The sequence below is a fragment of the Cladosporium halotolerans genome (genome assembly GCF_011745625.1).
Source record: "Cladosporium halotolerans strain TM138-S3 chromosome Unknown Sca48, whole genome shotgun sequence".
NCBI classification, from domain to species: Eukaryota; Fungi; Ascomycota; class Dothideomycetes; order Cladosporiales; family Cladosporiaceae; genus Cladosporium; species Cladosporium halotolerans.
Window position 1 is genome coordinate 71,150 of NW_027191499.1, and position 19,426 is coordinate 90,575.

The window sequence follows — 19,426 nt, forward strand, 5'->3', positions numbered from 1 at the left end:
CGCATGCTGCAGCGCCTTGCACCACACTCTCCCGAGGCCTCATACACCACACATCCCGGCACTGCTGAGCTCACCTCGGCCGCCGACACAGTATGGCCGCACCTAACCAGCGCATCGCCGCTGGCACAACCACCAAGAAGGTGCCCACCATGCGACCCCCCACCACGCGCCCCGGCCCCAACAGAGCCCAAACTGCCACTCCCACCCTGAACGGCAGAGCATCGCCCACAGAGTCGCTCGCGTCTTCGCGGCAACGAACGCCAAAGCGCAAGGCGCATTCGGAGATGGAGTTGCCTGGAGGCGAGGAGACCAACATTAACGTCGTCGTGCGATGCCGAGGACGCAACGACCGCGAGGTGCGCGAGAACAGCGGCGTCGTTGTCGCGACGAACGGCGTCAAGGGTTCTCAGGTCGAGCTTTCGATGGGACCGAGCGCCGTGAGCAACAAGACGTATCAGTTCGACAAGGTCTTCTCTCCTGCTGCCGACCAAGGCATGGTCTTTGACGAAGTCGTGGCACCGATCCTGGACGAGGTACGGCTTGATATCATTGCATGGTATGACGAGACGACTGACTTACCCGTGCCTAGGTTCTCGATGGATTCAACTGCACTATTTTTGCGTACGGCCAGACCGGTACTGGCAAGACATACACAATGTCCGGCGACATCTCCGACATGCTTCCCATTCCCGACGGAGCTGGTATCGTGCCGCGAGTACTGAACAGCTTGTTCGGTAAACTTGGAGATGACGAGGGCGAGACCGGCGAGCACAGCGTCAAATGCTCGTTCATTGAACTTTACAATGAAGAGCTGCGCGACCTTCTCTCTCCGGACGACGCGACAAAACTGAAAATCTACGATGAGGCGAACAAGAGTGGCCGCGCATCCACAATGGTGCAGGGTATGGAAGAGACGCATATTAAGAGCGCGTCCAGCGGTATCAAGCTCCTGCGGGATGGCAGCCACAAGCGACAGGTCGCCGCGACCAAGTGCAACGATCTGTCATCTCGCTCGCACACCGTCTTCACAATCACAGTATACATGAAGAGGACGTCTGATGCTGGGGAGGACTACGTTTCGGCTGGCAAGCTGAACCTGGTCGATTTGGCTGGCTCCGAGAACATTCAGCGATCTGGAGCCGAAAACAAACGCGCCGCAGAAGCTGGTTTGATCAACAAGTCGCTTTTGACTCTTGGACGTGTCATCAACGCACTTGTCGACAAGAGCAGCCACATCCCTTACCGTGAGTCTAAGCTCACGCGTCTGCTGCAAGATTCGCTTGGTGGTAGGACGAAAACCTGCATAATTGCCACCTTGTCTCCTGCAAAGAGTAACCTGGAAGAAACAATTTCGACACTCGACTACGCATTCCGCGCGAAGAACATTAGGAATAAGCCCCAAGTCAACCAGACTGTCTCCAAGAAGACACTGTTCAGAGAATTCACTGGAGAAATCGAGAGGCTCAAGTCAGAGCTCATCGCAACTCGTCAGCGCAATGGCGTGTACCTGACATCTGAACGATTCGAAGAGATCACGACCGAGTCCGAGAGCCGGAGGATACTGTCCGAGGAGCAGCGGGACAAGATCGAGACTATGGAAACGAACCTGCGAAACAAAGTCCAGGAGCTCTTCGCCCTGACTACGAACTTCCAAAGTATGAAGAAGAACAACGAGCAGATCAAGCTGGCCCTGGAAGGAACCAAGAGCGTCTTGGAGAAGACGGAGATAGTGCTCGGACACACCAAGACCTCTCTGGAGGAAGAGACGTACCTACGCGAAGCTCACGAGCTGACGGAAGGGAAGCTCGCGGGTATTGGTGAGGATCTCATTGGAACACTCGGAACGACGACGGATCACATTGAGCGTCTCCATTCGAAGCTGAGGAGGAGGTCGGACCTTCAGTCTACGAACAGATCCAAGTGGGCCGAGTCCAGGACTATGGTTTCGGGTACGACTCTTTCAGTCGAGCAGCGCATTGAGGCTTTGCGAAGCCAGCAACAGGAGCTCCTTTCTGGCCTTTCTGGACGTATGCAATCTTTCGTCTCAGACGAGCTGCAGGAGCTGCAATCGTCCCAGGCGTTTCTGCAGGAGAAGGCGGACGCGTTCCAACGTTCCGAGGCTGAGGTCAACGCGCAGAACGCGGAGAGCAAGGAGGACCTCAACAAAGTGCTGGAAGAGATCAAGACTCTGCGAGAGGATGTCAAGGAGAAGGTTGGCTCTGGACTGAACGACTTGTCCGCGGCTGCGCAACGTATCAGCGCCGGTATCAGCACGGAGCTTGACGCTTTCCACACCCAGCTACAGGATTCCTACGTCTCTCTTGGACGTGAGTTCAAAACCATCTTTGAGGATGTCATTAGGCGCATGTACGAGCAGCAGGCTGAGGCACAGAGGCTCAGGGAGCAAATGGCATCGGCAGGCGAGGCGTATGCCGAAGCCAGCAGGGTTTCCCAGGACCAGCTGCAACAGGCACTTGATGATGAGCGCCAGACCGCGGCCGTGGAGCGTTCCACTCTCCTCGAGAACATCTCCAACCTGATCAACGAATCTGCCATGGCGCAAGAGGCCCGGATGTCTAGTCACATGGAGATTGCCGACAAGCGTGTCAAGACTTCCGAAGACGAGTATCGAGCAGCCGCGCAAATATACGGTGATGGCATGGACGCCTGGAACGGCAACTCTCGCGCCCTCATCGAGTCTTCGGTGCAATCCAGGGAGAGCATTAAGTCCAGACTCAAAGGCGACTGGGCGTCGGCGAACGAGCACACGACAAAGATCACCGACACGACTCATGCCGTGCACGGCGAGACCGTCCGCATCGTCGACGGCCAGATGGCCCAGATGGACAACCAGCTCGCCGCCCTCGACGAGATCGTCGCCCGGGTCAAGGCGCAGAACGAGGAGCACCACAAAGCACACACTTCCAGCCTTGCTCAACTGTCCGGCAACGTTCAAGAAAGCTACACCAGCATCGGCGCCCATTTCGAGACTTCCTATGACCGCACCAAGGCCTTGGACAGCGACATGCAACAGCGTACCTCCGCTCTGCAAGAGACACTGCCCAGCCTCGACGCCGACAGCGATATCCGCGCGCCCCTTCGCACCATGCGCGACGAGGTCACCGCCGCCCAGATTGCCGAGTACCAAGCGACGGGCCAAACGCCTGCGAAGACTCACTACGCCTACCCCAACTCTCTCCCGCGCACAGAAGATCACGAGAGCCTCCTCGACCGCTTCCGCGGCGGCACAGGCACCACCTCGCAATCCACCAAACGCCCAGCTTCGCCTCTCAAGCCTTCGTCGCCCAGCAAGCGCTCTCCTAGGAAGATGATGCGCACCGCTCCCAGCAGCCCGACCAAGACTTCCGCCAAATCCAGTCCGACCAAACCCCTCGCCGCCGCCGGCAGCAGCAGCCCGACCAAAACCCACGTCTTCACCGACACCCCGCCTGTCCTCAAACTGCCCCAGCCCTCTTCTTCGGCTCCTACGACACGCCCCGGCTCATCGCACGGAAACCCCCCGGCTGACGGCACGCTCCGCGAAGTCGACGTCAACGTCGCCGCAAACGCGACTGTCGCTCCCAAGGACGAGCCTCAGGACGAAGAGCCTGAAGGCGGCGCGAAGCCTTCTGAGATCCCACCGCTGAAGAGGCAGTACACTCACCCGCCGCCTACGAGTAAGGATGGTGTGGCGGAGAGTAAGTTGCCGATGAAACGGAGGACGGTCGCGGGGCTTGCTGTTGAGGGCAGGGAGAACCTGAGTCTTGGGAGAGCTGGGACGGGGAGTAGGAGGACTTTGAGGCCGAGGGGAAGTAATTAGGCCTTTTGATGGGGAGTGAGGGGAGGTTCTCTTTTGTTTGGACCGAGGGGACATTTGCCAGTTCGCTAACTGCGTAGCCTTCGCTGTTTTCGTTGAGTCGGGATTCTTTGTATACAGTTTCAAAATGCACGCTCGTTTGCGTGGTTGTCCTTCAACCTTTCTCTGATTTCTTGTTGATCTTTCCTCAAAGTCGTCCAGTCAGACATCAGCCTTGCACTTCTTCTGCACAATCGCAGTCACCATTACAGACCGCTCCGAATAGTAAACGTGCTTAGTGCGAGCACGGATGAAAGAACGAGAAATGCATTACAACTCTGTACATTGTTCCGCTTCGTAACCCCACATGAACCACTCCCATGCAAAAATTCTCATCTAGTAGCCCCACGTAAACCGACCCTACAACTCATCTTTCACGCCCTCAGCAGCAGACGCAGTGGCGCTCGCTGCAGCTTCCTTGAGCTTCTGCGCTTCGGCGAGGAGTTCGTTAGGTCGCAAGTTGCCCGACGCGATGGACTTGAAGGCTAGGTCGAAGCGCGCGCCGAAGTACCATGCTACACCGAGCTGGGAGTCTCATGTTAGCATACCATGATCGAAGGGGTTAGGGAAGGCGGATGGGTGACTTACCATGACGGCTGAGACGAGAAGGAGAGATGCGCCAACGGCACCGAAGACAATCAGCATGTCGCGCCTGTTCGCCGCGTCCTCCTGCTTCTTCTTCTCCTGCTCTTCGGGCGTGAGCACCACGGGCGCCACGACGTCCGCGGGAGGCGGCGAGCCAGCGTCGGGGAGAGTGCGGGCGGTCTGGGTGGGGAAGATGGTCTCGATGAAGCGCTCGATTTTCCCGCACGCGATGCTGATCTCGAGGAAGTTGGGGTCGGTAGGCTTGTTCTTCGCGTGGATCTTGCGCGCGTATTTCCGGAAGACGTCGCACACGAGCTGCAGGTTCTGCGTGCTTTGCCACATCAGAGAGCAGGCCGCGCCCTTGGTGATCTTGATGTTGCGCTCGAACATCGCGTAGTTCTGGAAGCAGAGCTCGAGGGTTGCAATGGCCATTGTTTGAGGGATTGCGACGAAGTTGAAGACGGACTGCTCTTTCACGCCCGCCATGTAGAAGAGGCACTCTTCGGCGCGGCGCAGAGCGAGCAGCACCATCTCGCTCTGGCAGTGCAGGGCTTTCTCCTTGTTCTCCGGCAGGAAGATCTCGGGCAGGCTGTTGACGTACTTGCTCCAGACCTCGCGCGGCCAGAAGTAGCGCTTGTCATCGTGGTCCTCCCTGATGTCGCGAATGATGTTCGTCTGCTGCAGGAACTGGCCCATGCTCTCCATCAGCTCCGGCCTCTTCAGCAGCACCGGGTTGGCCAGGCCGGCCTCGACGAACAGTCGCGTGAGACCCTCGCCCACGAGTCCCGCGACGTAGTGGCAGTACAGCTCGTAGTCCTTGACGGTGTTGACGCCCTTCTCGTTGTGCTCTGCGTTCTTGGCGTAGTCCGCCATGCCGTTGCCCATGCGCTTGGTAATGTCCTTGATGATCACCTTGTAAGGCTCCTTGACGCTCTTGAACTCCCGTCCCACAACGTCGAACTTCACAAGCAGCTCCCTGTCCTTCTCGTCCGGTCCATTGCCATTGAAATTCCACGTCTCGTCGTCCAGGTATCCGTCGAACTCCCGCAACATCGGCTCCTTCGTGCTCAGCGGAATGGTCATATCATCCTCGACAGTGTCCAGGCCTCTAAGGATTAGGTAAAACAGGCACACAGGGACCAGCAGCTCCGGGTGCAGCTCCTGAATGACGGCCGCAAAGGAGCGCGAGGTGAGCTTCAGCAGCCGGAAGCATTCCTTGAGGTTCTCGGACTCCTTCGACTCGTCGCGCTCGTGCACGGCCTCGTGCCACACAGTCCATTGCACGATGGAGCGCAACTCCTGGATGTGGAAGAGGTAGTAGGCGACGGAGCGGAGGGATGGCATGTTGGCGATGGTGGAGGGGAGTCGGGTGGTGTAGAGTTCGGGGTGAGAGAATATGCGCGGTCCGCGACCGTTCCAGTTCGGGAGGTGAGGTCAGGTGGTCGAGCGAGTCGGTGGATCTTCAGACGGTGAAGATTGACTTGTCGCGAGAAAAAGCGGCTCGGTCACGGCCAAGGGTGGTTGAAGAAAGTCCGGGCGCAGTGGTCGGAGACGCTTGCGGGCCCTGGGAAATTGGCTGCTGCGGTGCGGGGAGAACTCGCGGGCGCTTGTCAAGGGTTCCACTTTGGAGATGTCTCGTTCCACCTCACTTCATGCCAGATTGAGAACGGATGGAAAGCATTGAGATAGAGGGCTAGGAGACTTGCAAAGTGCCATCCATTTATTCGAGGTGAGGTCGGAGCGGGATTGGCATCCTCACGCATTCCGAGTCCGGTATCGTACGATCACGACTTCAGAAATCTCATGATCTTCGCATTTGCAGTCGCGAGACGAATGATACGTACCTCATTGCTCTTCGGGTTTGGATTTCGCATTCTTCTACTTCAATACCGAATATGGGCGTGCTATCGTCGTCCGACACCGCCCTCGCCTCCAAGATCTAGATGCGTGCCCCTCCAATTTACGAGCCGTATATGGGTTTGCACAAAACGATTATGCCTATCCTGCAGCAAGCATGCAAGCTTCCACGTGCAAAGCATGCTGTCAGCCCACAGCTGCAGATCAGCCTCGGGCATGGAGCTAAGGCACGCCCCGGCTGCCTTCGATTCTGCAGCTGCATGATCGGACGCCCGCATTCTGGCGCTTAGAAACGACGAGGCTGGCAGCTCGGTTGGATATAGCTTCGTGCGCCTGAGTGTAGATAGGGTCGCCGGTGCGGAGGTTGGTTTCCCCTTTGCGCGGCAGGCAACTCACTGTTGTCGCTAAGCAAGCCTATTGGTGCCTCCACTTGGACGAGGCTGACACCTCGACGCCCTGAACTTGTTGGTTTGCATGTGGTGAAAGTGTGATCGGCGTCTCTTTGGGCGGCTGTCAGGCCATACTTCCGTTCGATGGCAGGTTCACACGTTTCGTGGGGCGGCGGGGAGGTTGCCTTCCTGTTGCATTTCGCCAGAGTTTGTGATGGTTTCTACCAACACATGAGAGATGGCTGTAAAGTGCGGCGTGCGGCGTCAAGGAGAATGTTTGAAGCCAATGAGTACATATAAATACAAGCCAGAGCGGAACATCGTCTAGCTACAGTTCTGTGGCCAGCATTCTCCTCCTCCTATACTCCAAAGCACAAGCTGAACCACCAAACACCCGCCATTGCTCGAGGCATCATGGCACTCGTACCCTACTCCCATGCTCCTCCAACCACCCACCAAACTCCATATCATCCCGCCAGCGGCAGCTATCATGCAAGTTCCTATTACTCGCCCAGACACCAGCAACCCTCGACCTTCACCTCAGAGAGCTCTTTCGGCCGCCACTCATCGTTATCAAGCAACACCAGCTGCTATAGCAGCGGAAGCTCGCACACTTCGATCTCCGTGAAGACTTTCGGCTCGCGAGACCACCCGGATTACGCACCGGGCCAGGCCCCAAGAGCTTATTTCTATAATGCTGAGATCCGAGAGCAGTGGGATTGTGCGCCTCGGGGACCGGGCGGGAGGAAGGTGAAGAGTAGTCGTGGGGAGAGCCGCGGCAGGACTAGAGGGCGTGATGATGAGTGGTCTGGATCAGACAAGGGTTCGCGGCATTCGAGGCACGATAGCTGGTGGGACGACAACACCGTTTCGCCGGCAGATTCGATTTCGCAGGTCTCGTCTAGGCCGTCGAGGGTTTCGCAGGGCAGGTCTCGGACGTCAGGGAAAAGAATAGAGTACCATTATTCTGAGTCGGGGGTTTCACAGCAGCTGGAAGGGAAACTTAGTAGCGGCCGGAGTAGGTCGTCTAAGTCGGGTACTAGGGTCCGGGACGGGAGAGTGCATGTCGCCAACGATAAGTTCGTGATGGAGCGGATACCGGAGTAGGCAGCACATCCGCTTCTGTTGTGAATTCTCCGGGTTGTATAGGTAGTGACTTCATGCAGCATCTTCCAACTCGAAGTTTCTCTCAGAGTGCAGAATGACTGAATAGTCCCTCAGGTAGCCGCGGTCGTGGGAGTTCGAGGGGTCGCCGCGACAGCGGGAGTCCGAGGAGGATGATCGGCCATCTTTTCTCTGAAAGCTGGAGGGTTGTCAGTGGGATGAGGAGATCGCATGGCGTGGTGAGGAACTCACGTTGTCTACACATAGGACATTTACCCTGACTCGCGTCTGAGGATATCCAGTCACTGATGCAGTGCTGAGAAGATGTTAGCTCTGAAAACCGCACCCTCGTCCCAAGATTCAACACGAACCATGTGAAAGCAATGTCTGCACTCGCCTACTATGATGGGACAGTCATCGCCAGGGAATTTGCATTTGCTGCAGGTCCCTTCGAAGTTGACACGACAGATACCGCAGGTATCATCGGACTCTTCGGGTAGATCCCACTTCCAAGTGGCGACAGCCTTGAAGGAGTTGATGGTGACTTTCATGTCGATGCACCAAGTGGTTCTGAGAAGGACTATCGTATCCTCAGAGCGGAAGTCGTAGACGTTACGTGGTGTCTTCGTTCTGATCGTCGTAAACACTCGGCCAAACATGGCAAGGCCTGACGAGCAAGGGTCAATGTGCGGAACGAGCCTCCCGTGTGCGGGGCGGGACGGAGACGAAAAGCGGGGAACATCGCGCCAGACAGCGGGCGAGTGACGTGCGGGCAGGGCGCGAGCTGTGGGAGCTGCGCGCCAAAAGTGGCCGATCACGAAAAAGAAGCCACAAGAGATAAGGTAGCAAGGCGCTGATCCCGTGACGCGCCCGCAGCTACCACGGCCACAAGTATCCCACAGCTCTCCGAAGCTCCCCTCTCCTTTCTCTCACCACACTTCTCCCCCTTCGTCCGCGACTCTCCCACATCAATTGACGCGAACGCAAGGGAAACACGCGCAGAGCAATTGCCGACGAGCTCAGCTATCACCACACCCGCGCCCGCACCAAACTCCAAGCTAGCGCAAACTCCACTCCCTCACCTCACTCACACCTCAATCACATACCCTCAACAAACCCTCCTCCGCCCACAATGGCGACCACCATCCTCCTCCGCCGCCCTGCCCTCTCTTTCGCGATCTCCGCCAAACACTCCGCCTTCACCCCATTCACCATGTCGCGCGCCCAGAGCACGTTCAATTCCTACCTGGTCAGCCCGACGGAGCTGGCCGGAGCCCTACGCCACAACTCCCCCTCCAAGCTCTCCACCTCGCCCAAGACCGTCCCGATCTGCGGCTCCTGGTTCCTGCCCAACGACCCCGAGAAGCGCACCGGCCAGCAGGTCTTCATGGATGGCCACATTCCTTCCGCCCGCTTCTTCGACCTCGACAAGGTCGCCGACACCTCTTCTCCATACCCGCACATGCTGCCCTCGCCAGAGGTCTTCCAGGATGCCATGAGCGAGCTCGGCGTCAATAGGGATGACGTCCTCGTCGTTTATGACTCCGCTGAGCTGGGCATCTTCTCCGCCCCTCGCGTCGCCTGGACCCTCCGCGTCTTCGGCCACTTCTCCGTTCACCTCCTCAACAACTACAAACTCTGGGTCGAGCAGGGTCACCCCGTCGAGCAGGGCGAACAGGCGCAGTATCAGCGCACTCCGTACCCGCTTCCCAAGCTTGACCATAGTAAGGTGGTCGACTTCAAGGAAGTGAAAGAGCTCGCGAAGGATTGGAACAAGGAAGGCCGCGACGAGGTGCAGATCCTCGACGCGCGCTCCGAAGGCAGGTGGAAGGGCGTCGACCCGGAGCCCAGACCTGGCTTGTCCAGCGGCCACATCCCGGGCTCCTTCTCCGTCCCTGTCCCGGAGCTTCTCGACCCGCAGACGAAGACTTTCCTTTCGCCGGAGAAGCTGAGAGAGGTCTTTCAGAAGCGCGGTATTGATCCTAACAAGCCTGTCATCTCCAGCTGCGGCACGGGCGTGACGGCCACGATTATTGACGCCGCGCTGACTGAGGCTGGGTATGGAGATGGCAGCAGGCGCGTTTACGATGGTAGCTGGACCGAGTGGGCGCAGAGAGTCAAGCCAACGGACAGCTTGATCCACAAGAGCGAGTAAAGGAGGTCATCGCCACATGACCATTCCGTGTTGTATGAATATGTTTTGGAGAGAGTGCGACATGCCACCGCACCGAGAGAAAAGAAGGCTTCGAGAAAGTGAAGACGAAGACGGCATGAGCGTGGAGTTACGAGATACCCTTCGAGTTTCGGTTGCTTGTCTTGAGATCAATCCCATTAACGTCTCTTATCATGCGTCTCTTTCTTGGTATTGCTACTTCTGCGAGCGTGTCTCTTGCTAACTTGTGACACCAGAGTTTCTGACCATGAGCAGATCCGATTTTCTCTTCATTATTCACACGGCTCTGAGCCATTGACGTCCGTCTCTATGCTTGTCTTTTCCTGTCTGGATATTCGCGCGATGTACATACGGCCGCATCAGAGATTGTGAAACCAATTTAGAAAGGTTTCACAAGCAGCTTCCACATACTTTGTGAACGAAAAGAGTGCTAAAGCTAAAGATTTGTGAGAGAATGACATAGGTTTCAGTTCAGGATGGCCGCCCTCCTGTTGCGCGAACAAACTCCATGGGATCACATGGGATACGAAGTTGGGAATGATGAGACTACTGCGGCCGCAGACGGTATACGACAACCCATCAGCCACACCATCCGGGATTGTAATAAAATCACCAGAACCTCCGATCGACGCCACCTTTCAAGCTAAGGGGGCATCATCGGAGCGGAGCAACTTTGACAACCTTGCCAGAGACAAGCATCGCTTAGCTTCCATTCCTGCACCAGCGCTAACCTCTTCGGCGTATTTCTGCGAGCTTCAGCCCTGGACGCTAGCCACCCTTTCGTATCTGGCGCTCTATCAATACATTTGTGCCTTAGCCGCTGACGACAAGATACAGGTATGTAGAAGTACATAAGAGTGAAGCCCTTCTCGAATCCAAGATAACACCATCGTCCACCACCTCTCCAACTTCACAGTCATGACCAGCTCATCCCTCCCCTCGACCATGCGCAAATGGAGCTACACCTCCGCCATTCCATCCCTCGAACGTAACCTCAATCTCTCGACCACGTCTCCCCTCCCCATCCCAAAACCTACCGAACACCTCCTTCGAGTCCTCGCTGTAGCCCTCAACCCTGTAGACTACAAGCCCGCTGAAGCACCCCTACTTGGCCGCCTACTCACTCGACTCAACGGCCCAACAACTCCCGGCTTCGACGTCGCCGGCAGCATCATCGCTCCAGCGTCCGGCTCAGACCTCAAAACTGGCACGCTGGTCTACGGTGCAGCAAGCTCCAACCCTCTCGCCGGCGGCGGCCTGGCAGACTACATCGCTGTCCCTGCCACCACTGTGGCTACCATCCCACCGAGCCTCTCACCAACCCTTGCAGCCGGCTTCCCAGTCGCGGCCCTTACGGCCTATGCTTCTCTAGCGCCATACATCAAGCCCGGCCACTACGTCTTCCTCAACGGCGGCAGCGGCGGCGTCGGCACCTTCGGCATCCAGATCGCGAAGGTGCTCGGCGCGCACGTCACCGTCTCCTGCTCGGGCGCAAACGCACAGCTTTGCAGAGATCTCGGAGCCGACGACGTGCTGGATTACGCGGCCCGCCCGCTCTTGCATCAATTACAGGAAGCGGTGGAGAAGAATGACAGGTTGTTCGATCATGTCGTCGATAACGTGTTTAGCGATCCGGAACTGTACTTCAAAGCGCTTACGTATACTTCTGCGGACGCGAGGTTCGTCGAGGTCGCGAGCGGGCCTTCGTTGGCGTTTCTGCGGTTTGCGCTTGGTGCGTTCCTTGTGCCGGGGTTTCTGGGCGGGGGTAAGAGGAAGTTCGTGCTCGGGATGGGAGATGTGAGGGGTGAGAAGCTGGAGGAGTTGAGGGGTTGGATTGAGGAGGGGAGGGTGAGAACGGTGGTCGATGGGGTATGGCCGATGGAGAAGGTCGCGGAGGCGTTTGGGAGGTTGAAGACTGGTCGGGCGAGGGGGAAAGTTCTTGTTGATGTTGCTGGAGAAAATGAGGGTAAAGCATGAGAATGGTAAGCAGAACAAAGTGTGATGATTCCGTGACTTACGCAAAATGGTCATCATTACAATCATCCTGGGATAGATGACAGACGAGTTAGAGGCTGGTCAAATTGCCAGTCCTCTTTGCGGCATTGTGGTCCCTTAATGAGTATCGACAATTAGAGAATGTGTGATAGATGCACAGGTGAATGTCAATCCTTCAACGCCCCTTTCCAACAAAGAGACTCAGTAGTTCGCATTGATCGATCCGTACTGCCTGCCACGGCAGTTCAGAGTGAATTTCATGGGCCCACTTTGAATAATGATGAGAATTTTGAAGTCAAGCCTCCACCATTTGATCAGTCTGCCAGATGCATCCAACCTCGACTTTCGCTCGAAGAATTCTTTGGGCACTTTAGACAAAAGTGGCCATAGCACACAATTTGTGCTCATTCTTCGATCGGGATGGCGCTGCGCAATTCGTTGGACGCTTTCCCAAAGCCTGATTGGGTTCTCATCTAACACGTCGTCCGAGGGATTTTCAGGAAAATTCATGAACCAGTCGAATGCGATTGGTCTCGCCCGATCGAGCTCTTGGCCGCGGTAGATGTACCACGTCATTTTCTTGATTTGTCTGCGGCCGGTGTGCGGATCGATTGTTGTTGGTCTCCCGGCGTCTTTGATCGGATCGATGTCGAATTCTACTCCAGACACGCCGTAATGCTTGGGAGCAACATTTGCTGCAACGGAGGTTTGTTGGGGGAGACCAGACACAGTTGCACCGCGGGCTATTGCCGACCATCTATTAACAAATTTGATTAGTTCAAACTCCGAACATTACAAGGATGAAAGGGTTTTTCACGCGTTGGTTGGCCTTATGACCAGGATTCCCGGATTTTGCCGTTCAATCTCTTGCTTCAGGTACTCGCTTGCACCGAATCCTCCAACGAGGAAGATGGCCTATGAACCTTGTTAGCATCATCAGCAGGGGAAATCCCGCAACTTCACAACCTTGATTTGAAATGCATTATGACACTTCTTCCTTTGACGTATGATCCGCGCTGCATTCACCTGCGTAGCCACAAGTTTTGCAACATCGTTGGCGACAGGGTAGAAGAACCTGTTGAGTGTGTCCCTTGACCTCATTTTAGTAGACGACCTTTTCAAGAGGATCTAAGTTCTTTGAACCCTACGCTTACCATGTGATTTTCAATGTGTCGCGTTCTAGGCCCTTGTCGCGGTTGTCTTTGAGCCTCGCCCGTGGGAAGTTCAAAGTGCGGGCCCGTCTTTCTCCGGTGCAAAATGCTGGCTTGATCAAGTCATTGAACGCCGTCATGCCTGCTCTGAATGATTGTGTTCTCGAAAACGTGGTGAACTGTTCCTCGCCAATGACTCCCTGCAGATGCTTCTCGAAGCGATCGTTGATCAATTTGGAGCCGAATATGCCTCCTGTACTTTAGCAATTAGTCTTGTCTCAACGGCGGCATGGTACCTCCAGTGTACACAGTGAGCCAGAATCGTAAAACTATAGGCCGTGATTATGAGTGATCAGGAATGTGGTCAAGACTTACCTTGAGCTTGTACAAGCTCCTTTAGTTTGAGTGGTCTCGGACCAAACAACTCGTATGTGATCAGATCTACTGTTCCCCCTCCAGCGTCACAAACGACGACTGCATCGCCTGCAGAAAGCCATGTCTCGGCTAGTCCGGTTGTGGTCCACAGGGCAGCGGCTTCCGGCTCTTTCACGAGCTTGGCTGGCCGGATGTTGGCTCTGCGTGCCGCCTGTGAATTGCATCAGTATATCTTCATTGAGGATCATCTTGTGCGACGATGGATACTTTCAGAGTCTTGATCTTTGCCCTATCTGACCATACCGCTGGTACTGTCAAGAAGAATCGCTTCTGCACGTGATTGAGAAACCCTGGCGGGTACTTAGAAGCAATTACTTTGAGGGCGTGGTTCCATAAAAGGCGCAGATAATCGGCCACCACATCCACAACGGACTTGGGAAGCCTTCTGATGGCCCTCTGGGCATCTCGGGCGGGCGCGTAGTCGGGTCGTATTTGCTCAGGATCTAGAAGAAGCTTAAACGCCTCTATGCGACCTTGGTCGTGGTCACTCACTGCGAATCCCCATTTGATCTTGTTTGTCGATCCGTATGACAGCACAGTTGGGCATTTCTCGTAGGCCTTTCCGGCGGCGTGTGGCCAGTCTTCGACGTTGAATATCTCTTTGGGGTTCGACGCGAAGGCATAGGCGACGCCGCTGTACGTCGTGCCCAGATCCTACACAGAGTTAATTGCAGATCGACAAGTTGGAGGATACGTCGTAACATACAATGCCAATGATCAAAGTAGGCTTTGTTGCATCGTAGAGCTCATAGTCGTGAAGATCATCAACAACAGCACTTTCGGTACTGTCGTCGCTGCACTCGCTGTCCTCGCTTTCGTCACTCTCTTCGCTGACGTCGCTGTCTTCGCTGTCATCGTCTTGGGCGCGTTGTATCCGATCAGCGAACGATTCATCGCTGCAATCACTTCTTGAGTCGGTATCTGCCATGTTCGGTCGTCTTTGCGATTCACTGCGTAGAACGATTTTTAAATTCACGCACGAAGAAACAGCCAATAAGGACGAGTTCACAGGTTGCCGCGAGGGTCAACGAAACGGTTGCGTAGCAGAACGAACACCAGACTTGAATCCGTCTGACACGAATATTGGGAGATGAAAATTACGGCTGATGCTTACTTCGAGACCTTTTCTCCTATGAATCTGGGATCCTTGCTTATTCCTTGTACTCTTGTCTCGCGAACGCCTTGGGAACCTACTGGTGCAACCCCAATGACTTGCTACATGAACTCGACCGGTGAGCCTGGAAGCGAACAGGTCGCTAGACGCGAGTAAGAATGAGGCCACCTATAGGAAGCTGTGTATCTTGAAGTGGTATCATGGGTGCCGACTACACAGGACCCCGCCCGAACCTGTTTGCATTTCTGTATCGAGTGATGCCCAAGAGCGAAAATGGTGTCGTACTATGAGATTTAGGCACTCGTCCACGTGGTACACACACCTGAACCTGCTTGATGATGTGTCCGACTGTTATTGGTGGGCGCTCGAAAGACATTGCTTCAGCTCAAAGGCGCCACGTGAGGCCTGATTCGCCGCCTTGTTCACCGGGCTTGATCCATACCACCACGCTTGTCTGACCACCCTTGCATGCGAAATCATACATTCGGCTGCATGACCAATAACACAGCATCCCAATTGCATGCGTCATGCGCGACTGACGGTGACGACAATCGTTCACATTCTTGTCAATTTCCCAGTTATATGTCTCAAGAGGCAGATAGCTGCTTCAGCTCTCGGCTCCAGCTTGTTTCAGATCACGCGCCATTCTTGCAGACTGGGGGTCCATCCGCGACGAAGCCTATGCGAAAAACTATTAAGGCAAGCACTGGCATCTCACTCGAAACCAGAGGCAGCAAAAAGCTCATGAGATGGCTCTGCAATTATCAAAAACTTGGAGCAAGCGCGATGCGCCACAAGCAACTGATCAAGAATCCGAATCGGAATCTGACAGCGACGAGGAGAGCTCAGTGCAAAGCAGGCCGCAGAAATCCCGTACTGCCTCAAAGGCGCTCAGCCGCACAAGCAAGCGACCTGGTCGAAACGAAGACAAAGCCACGATCCAAAGCCTGACGAGCATGGTTCTCCAAGCCAGGCCTCCGGAAGACCCGCACTCGCCGGCTCGAGTCGCAAAAGAATTCACAAAGCTGCGACACTTAATCCGTGAGGTTACAAGCTCTTGTCTTGGTTCTACTTCTGAGGATCAGGATGACACTGACAGCGTCGTGGCTCGTGTCATCGCACTTTGGCTCCATGAAAATGTCGTGGTTGGACCAGGTCCACTGTTCAAGCCGCGATTCGGCTTGCCGGAGTATTTGGAGGCTCCGTTACGGTCTTTGGAAGAAGAATTTGCATCAAGCGAAAGAGGTATATCGACCTCATCGTAACTCGTATAGACCGTGTACTGACAGTGATAGTCGACCAGGAAGCATTGCGGAATTGGACATTGCAGACATTTAGAGTCATGCGAGGCCACCGAGAAAACCTTTTCCTCGAGGATGAGCTGCCCAAGTTGTCCAAACATCTCTCAAGAGCGATCAAGAAGAAACTGGCCGCACCATATTTCTGGAAGCTTGACGCAGACCAGGGATCTTTGATAGCTGTTTTAGAGCAAGCTGCCCGTCTAGCCATTGTGTTGAGATCTTGCCGGGTCAAGTACCAGTGGGACCAGCGGGCACCCCGTAGAGGCGTTCATGCCAGTGACTGTGAGGAACTCGAGCCGTATGATTCAGACTTGTCTGATCCTATCCTGGAGTTTGCGCCGGTCTACAAGTTGGAAAATGAGGCCAGGAGCCTCCTGACAAAGGGGTATATTGTGGTTCCTGATAATGATGATGATTGAGATCTCTCACAGTAACAAGCCGAGCGTGATTTTTCGCCACGCGTGTGCGGCAGACGTCAGCATAAGCTTTTGGATTCGAGCCGAATAGATGGTTTTCCACTCACCAGTGTCGAGCGACATCATCCAATGCATCATCAATCCAACAGTCGAGAGCTGTTGCCAGTTGATTGACTAACGGGCTTGTGGTCTGAACGGTTGCAGGCGACGTCTCCGTGTCAGTAGACCCGTGGCGGATCAATACGCATGCTGTTCTGGGATTCGGAAACATCGTGCTTGGTCCAACAAGCCATCACGCCCTAAGACGGTAACGCAAGCCGAGACAACGGTCTATTCTGGACGCCTGACTCCTTCGTGCTGTGCCGGCAATCCTTAGTTTTCCGGGCCGAACGCTCGGATGCTCACGACGCATCAATATCCGTACAGCGCTGAAAATCGTTCTCTAGCTCGGCTCGCTTAACATAGTAGTCTTGTTGGGATGACTGCAAATTGAGGACGTTCTTCGGCGACTTAGAGAAAGACAATTCCTTCCTCCACTGTCTTGCTCAGCCTCTAGCTCCTATTGTTTCATCCATTTGTTGTTTCAAGCCACCCAGTACATTTATCAGGTGCCCAAAAGCTCTATTTCCAGACCGACGCCCGCATCAATCACCAACATGATGAACCCTGAATATCACAAGCTCATCAAGAAAGGATCGATCGGCGTTCTCTCTGGGTTCCTTGTAGCAGCAATCTATGACAAGCTTCTTAGGGCAGAGCGCAATGTGCCGGAACCAAAGAAGTCATCGCAACAAGCTGGAGTGAGGTCAGTGAGCGCTGAGCGTTTGGGACACCACTGGCTGACGGAGAGTATGGCAGGTTGCTGTAACGAGTCGTGCAACGATCACGCAACTCAATAGTCTCCAGTCTTTATATCGCTGCTTTGCAGAACAACGTGCATTCTGAGCTTGCCTGTGTACAGTCTTGAGCATTCTTGTCTTCTCACAAGACCTCACATTCCAAAGATGACCGCTCATTCCCCTTCATCTCCGCCTCCTAATCCCCACCCAACACTCTTCCGGCTTCTTCGAAAACCCCTCCCTCGACTCCAACACCTCCTGATACAGCTCGAAATCATACCGCCTCAGCGCCGTCGCCACGATCAACGACAACTCCATCCGCGCCACATTCTGCCCCACGCACGCCCGCGGCCCGTAACTGAATGGATTGAAGCAAATGTTCTGCCGTGCTGTCAGGTTGCCTTTCAGCCACCGGTCAGGCTTGAACTCTTCTACATCCGTGCCCCAGACTTCGGCGGAGTGGTGGATCGTGTAGCTTGGGACGGAAAGCACGGTTCCGGGCGGGAAGACGGTTTCGCCGTACGCGACGCCTTTCGGCGCCGTGACTATACGAGGCAGGCCCAGTGCGGAAGTCGAGTGTAGGCGCATCGCTTCGTCGATGTACCGGCGGAGAAGAGGGAGGTTCTTCACTTGCTCGAACTTGGCGATGGCGGCGTCGGCGGGGATGGCGGCGTCCAGTTCGGCGAGAAGGGGTGCGATAATTGTTCCTGGTGCGGCACGCTCGCCGGCTAGGATCCAGTAGAAGATCGCGCAGGCTGTGTTGGAGACGGTATCGCTGCCGGCGATCAACTCGGTCAAGGCTTCGGAGATGAGCTCATCGCGTGGCATCGGGGCACCAGAGGAGTCGCGGGCATCGACGAGCATTTGCAGGATGTCTCGTCGGCGAGAGGAGGATTTCGAGCTGCCCTCGGCGGCGCTGAGACGTTTGTTGACGGCGACCTTGGCGATGCCGTGCAGGTTGCGCACGGATTGGAGGCCTTTCGAGAAGAATGGATCAGGTAGGTATTTTGCGAACGGTCGTAGTGCCGGGAGGAGCCCGAGAGTCGAGCTGACTTCCCCTCGGCGGTTCAAGGTCTCCGCGCCTTTCGTCAAGGTGACGGGATCGTCTGGATGAAGCTGCGATTCGCACTCGTCTCTGCCTTTGGCTACCATGCCGAATGGAGCGCCGAAAGCAAGGTCTCCGATGACATCGAATGCGATGTACGTACACCAGGGCATCATGTCCAGCTTGGCGTGACTATGACTTGGTCCAAGGTGTTCAGCGATGCGATCCAGCTGGCCGACCCATCGGCGAAGGTTCTCGGACATATGATCCTCAAATGCGTGAACCGCCCCAGGTGAGAAGGCATGCGCTATGATCTTGCGCTTGCGGCTGTGCTCTGTACGGTCGCGGACATTGAAGACGCCTGGGACGCCAGAGACGAACGCTTCATAATACCTACTGGCTTAGACATCAGTGCTGCGCAACAGACGCACATGCATTTCGGGCTCAACACTTACTCTTTGAGGAAGCCATTCCCGTGAGCATACACAGTATGCAAGCCCTCGGGCTCTGCGATCGATACATGGTTATACCCAACCCGTACGATCGGCCCGTACTTCTCATGCGCCCGGTGCACCCAGGCGAACTTCTTCCCTCGTCTCGCCCCAATTGCAAGCCAGATGTTGCTGAACTTGGCGAGAAAAGGACCCGGAATGTCTTGAAGATGCTTGTAGGTCTTCACATATGGTAGAAGATAGTAATGTATTGATACGACCACAAAGCAGATCGCAGCAAAACTCCAACCGCTGAGCAGCGCCATCGTGGGCAACGGGTGATTCTCCCGCCGGGTGAACGGTCTCTGGGACAGTCACCCATTATATGATGGTTGTCGGATACCGTCCGCCCACTTCCGCCAGCTCTGAGGTGTGACATGAAAGTGGGGAGCAGGCGGGGTTCGTGCAACATTATGCTGCAGATTAAGCTTATCAGGTGCCCGACATAGCTCATCACAGATCACGAGCCGTGATAATACTCTCCCAATAGGCTTCGCGACTCATGTAAAGAGCAGTTTGGTGAGCGCGACGAGGGTGGACGACATCGTGACGACTTGCACATTGCGAGCCCGTGTGAGGGCGATCAAGGAGTGGACGGAAAGGGCCCCGACAGAGAGCCGTAACTGGACATGAAGGGCAGTCAATTGGACAAGAAGTCATGTCTCAGCTATTACA

At 55.3% G+C, this 19,426-nt stretch overlaps 7 protein-coding genes across 7 annotated transcripts; 3 read left to right on the plus strand and 4 right to left on the minus strand.

Moving 5' to 3' along the window:
* Positions 1–92: 92 nt before the first annotated feature.
* WHR41_08714 (uncharacterized protein) lies at positions 93–3,975 on the plus strand (the record flags this gene model as incomplete). The annotated part of the gene is made up of 2 exons (XM_069377318.1): positions 93–533; positions 590–3,975. The coding sequence occupies 2 exons, from the start codon at positions 93–95 to the stop codon at positions 3,818–3,820; spliced, it is 3,672 nt and encodes a 1,223-aa protein (XP_069225670.1). The 3' UTR covers positions 3,821–3,975.
* Positions 3,848–6,156, minus strand: WHR41_08715 (uncharacterized protein). The gene is made up of 2 exons (XM_069377319.1): positions 4,445–6,156; positions 3,848–4,381 (listed from the first exon to the last, which is right to left on the minus strand). Exons 1-2 carry the CDS (start codon positions 5,783–5,785, stop codon positions 4,217–4,219), a joined length of 1,506 nt encoding a protein of 501 aa, XP_069225671.1. The 5' UTR covers positions 5,786–6,156; the 3' UTR covers positions 3,848–4,216.
* Positions 6,157–6,944: 788 nt separating this feature from the next.
* On the minus strand, positions 6,945–8,396 carry WHR41_08716 (uncharacterized protein). Its single transcript, XM_069377320.1, has 3 exons — positions 8,163–8,396; positions 8,044–8,107; positions 6,945–7,990 (listed from the first exon to the last, which is right to left on the minus strand). The coding sequence occupies exons 1-3, from the start codon at positions 8,340–8,342 to the stop codon at positions 7,905–7,907; spliced, it is 330 nt and encodes a 109-aa protein (XP_069225668.1). The 5' UTR covers positions 8,343–8,396; the 3' UTR covers positions 6,945–7,904.
* Positions 8,397–8,923: 527 nt separating this feature from the next.
* On the plus strand, positions 8,924–9,946 carry WHR41_08717 (uncharacterized protein; the record flags this gene model as incomplete). Its single annotated transcript, XM_069377321.1, has 1 exon — positions 8,924–9,946. The coding sequence occupies one exon, from the start codon at positions 8,924–8,926 to the stop codon at positions 9,944–9,946; it is 1,023 nt and encodes a 340-aa protein (XP_069225669.1).
* A 963-nt stretch (positions 9,947–10,909) lies between these two features.
* WHR41_08718 (uncharacterized protein) lies at positions 10,910–11,941 on the plus strand (the record flags this gene model as incomplete). Its single annotated transcript, XM_069377322.1, has 1 exon — positions 10,910–11,941. One exon carries the CDS (start codon positions 10,910–10,912, stop codon positions 11,939–11,941), a length of 1,032 nt encoding a protein of 343 aa, XP_069225658.1.
* A 219-nt stretch (positions 11,942–12,160) lies between these two features.
* On the minus strand, positions 12,161–14,473 carry WHR41_08719 (uncharacterized protein; the record flags this gene model as incomplete). Its single annotated transcript, XM_069377323.1, has 7 exons — positions 12,161–12,716; positions 12,777–12,874; positions 12,926–13,049; positions 13,114–13,363; positions 13,486–13,696; positions 13,753–14,199; positions 14,252–14,473. The coding sequence occupies 7 exons, from the start codon at positions 14,471–14,473 to the stop codon at positions 12,161–12,163; spliced, it is 1,908 nt and encodes a 635-aa protein (XP_069225659.1).
* Positions 14,474–17,398: 2,925 nt separating this feature from the next.
* WHR41_08720 (uncharacterized protein) lies at positions 17,399–19,377 on the minus strand (the record flags this gene model as incomplete). Its single annotated transcript, XM_069377324.1, has 2 exons — positions 18,716–19,377; positions 17,399–18,656 (listed from the first exon to the last, which is right to left on the minus strand). The coding sequence occupies exons 1-2, from the start codon at positions 19,015–19,017 to the stop codon at positions 17,399–17,401; spliced, it is 1,560 nt and encodes a 519-aa protein (XP_069225640.1). The 5' UTR covers positions 19,018–19,377.
* Positions 19,378–19,426: the final 49 nt, after the last annotated feature.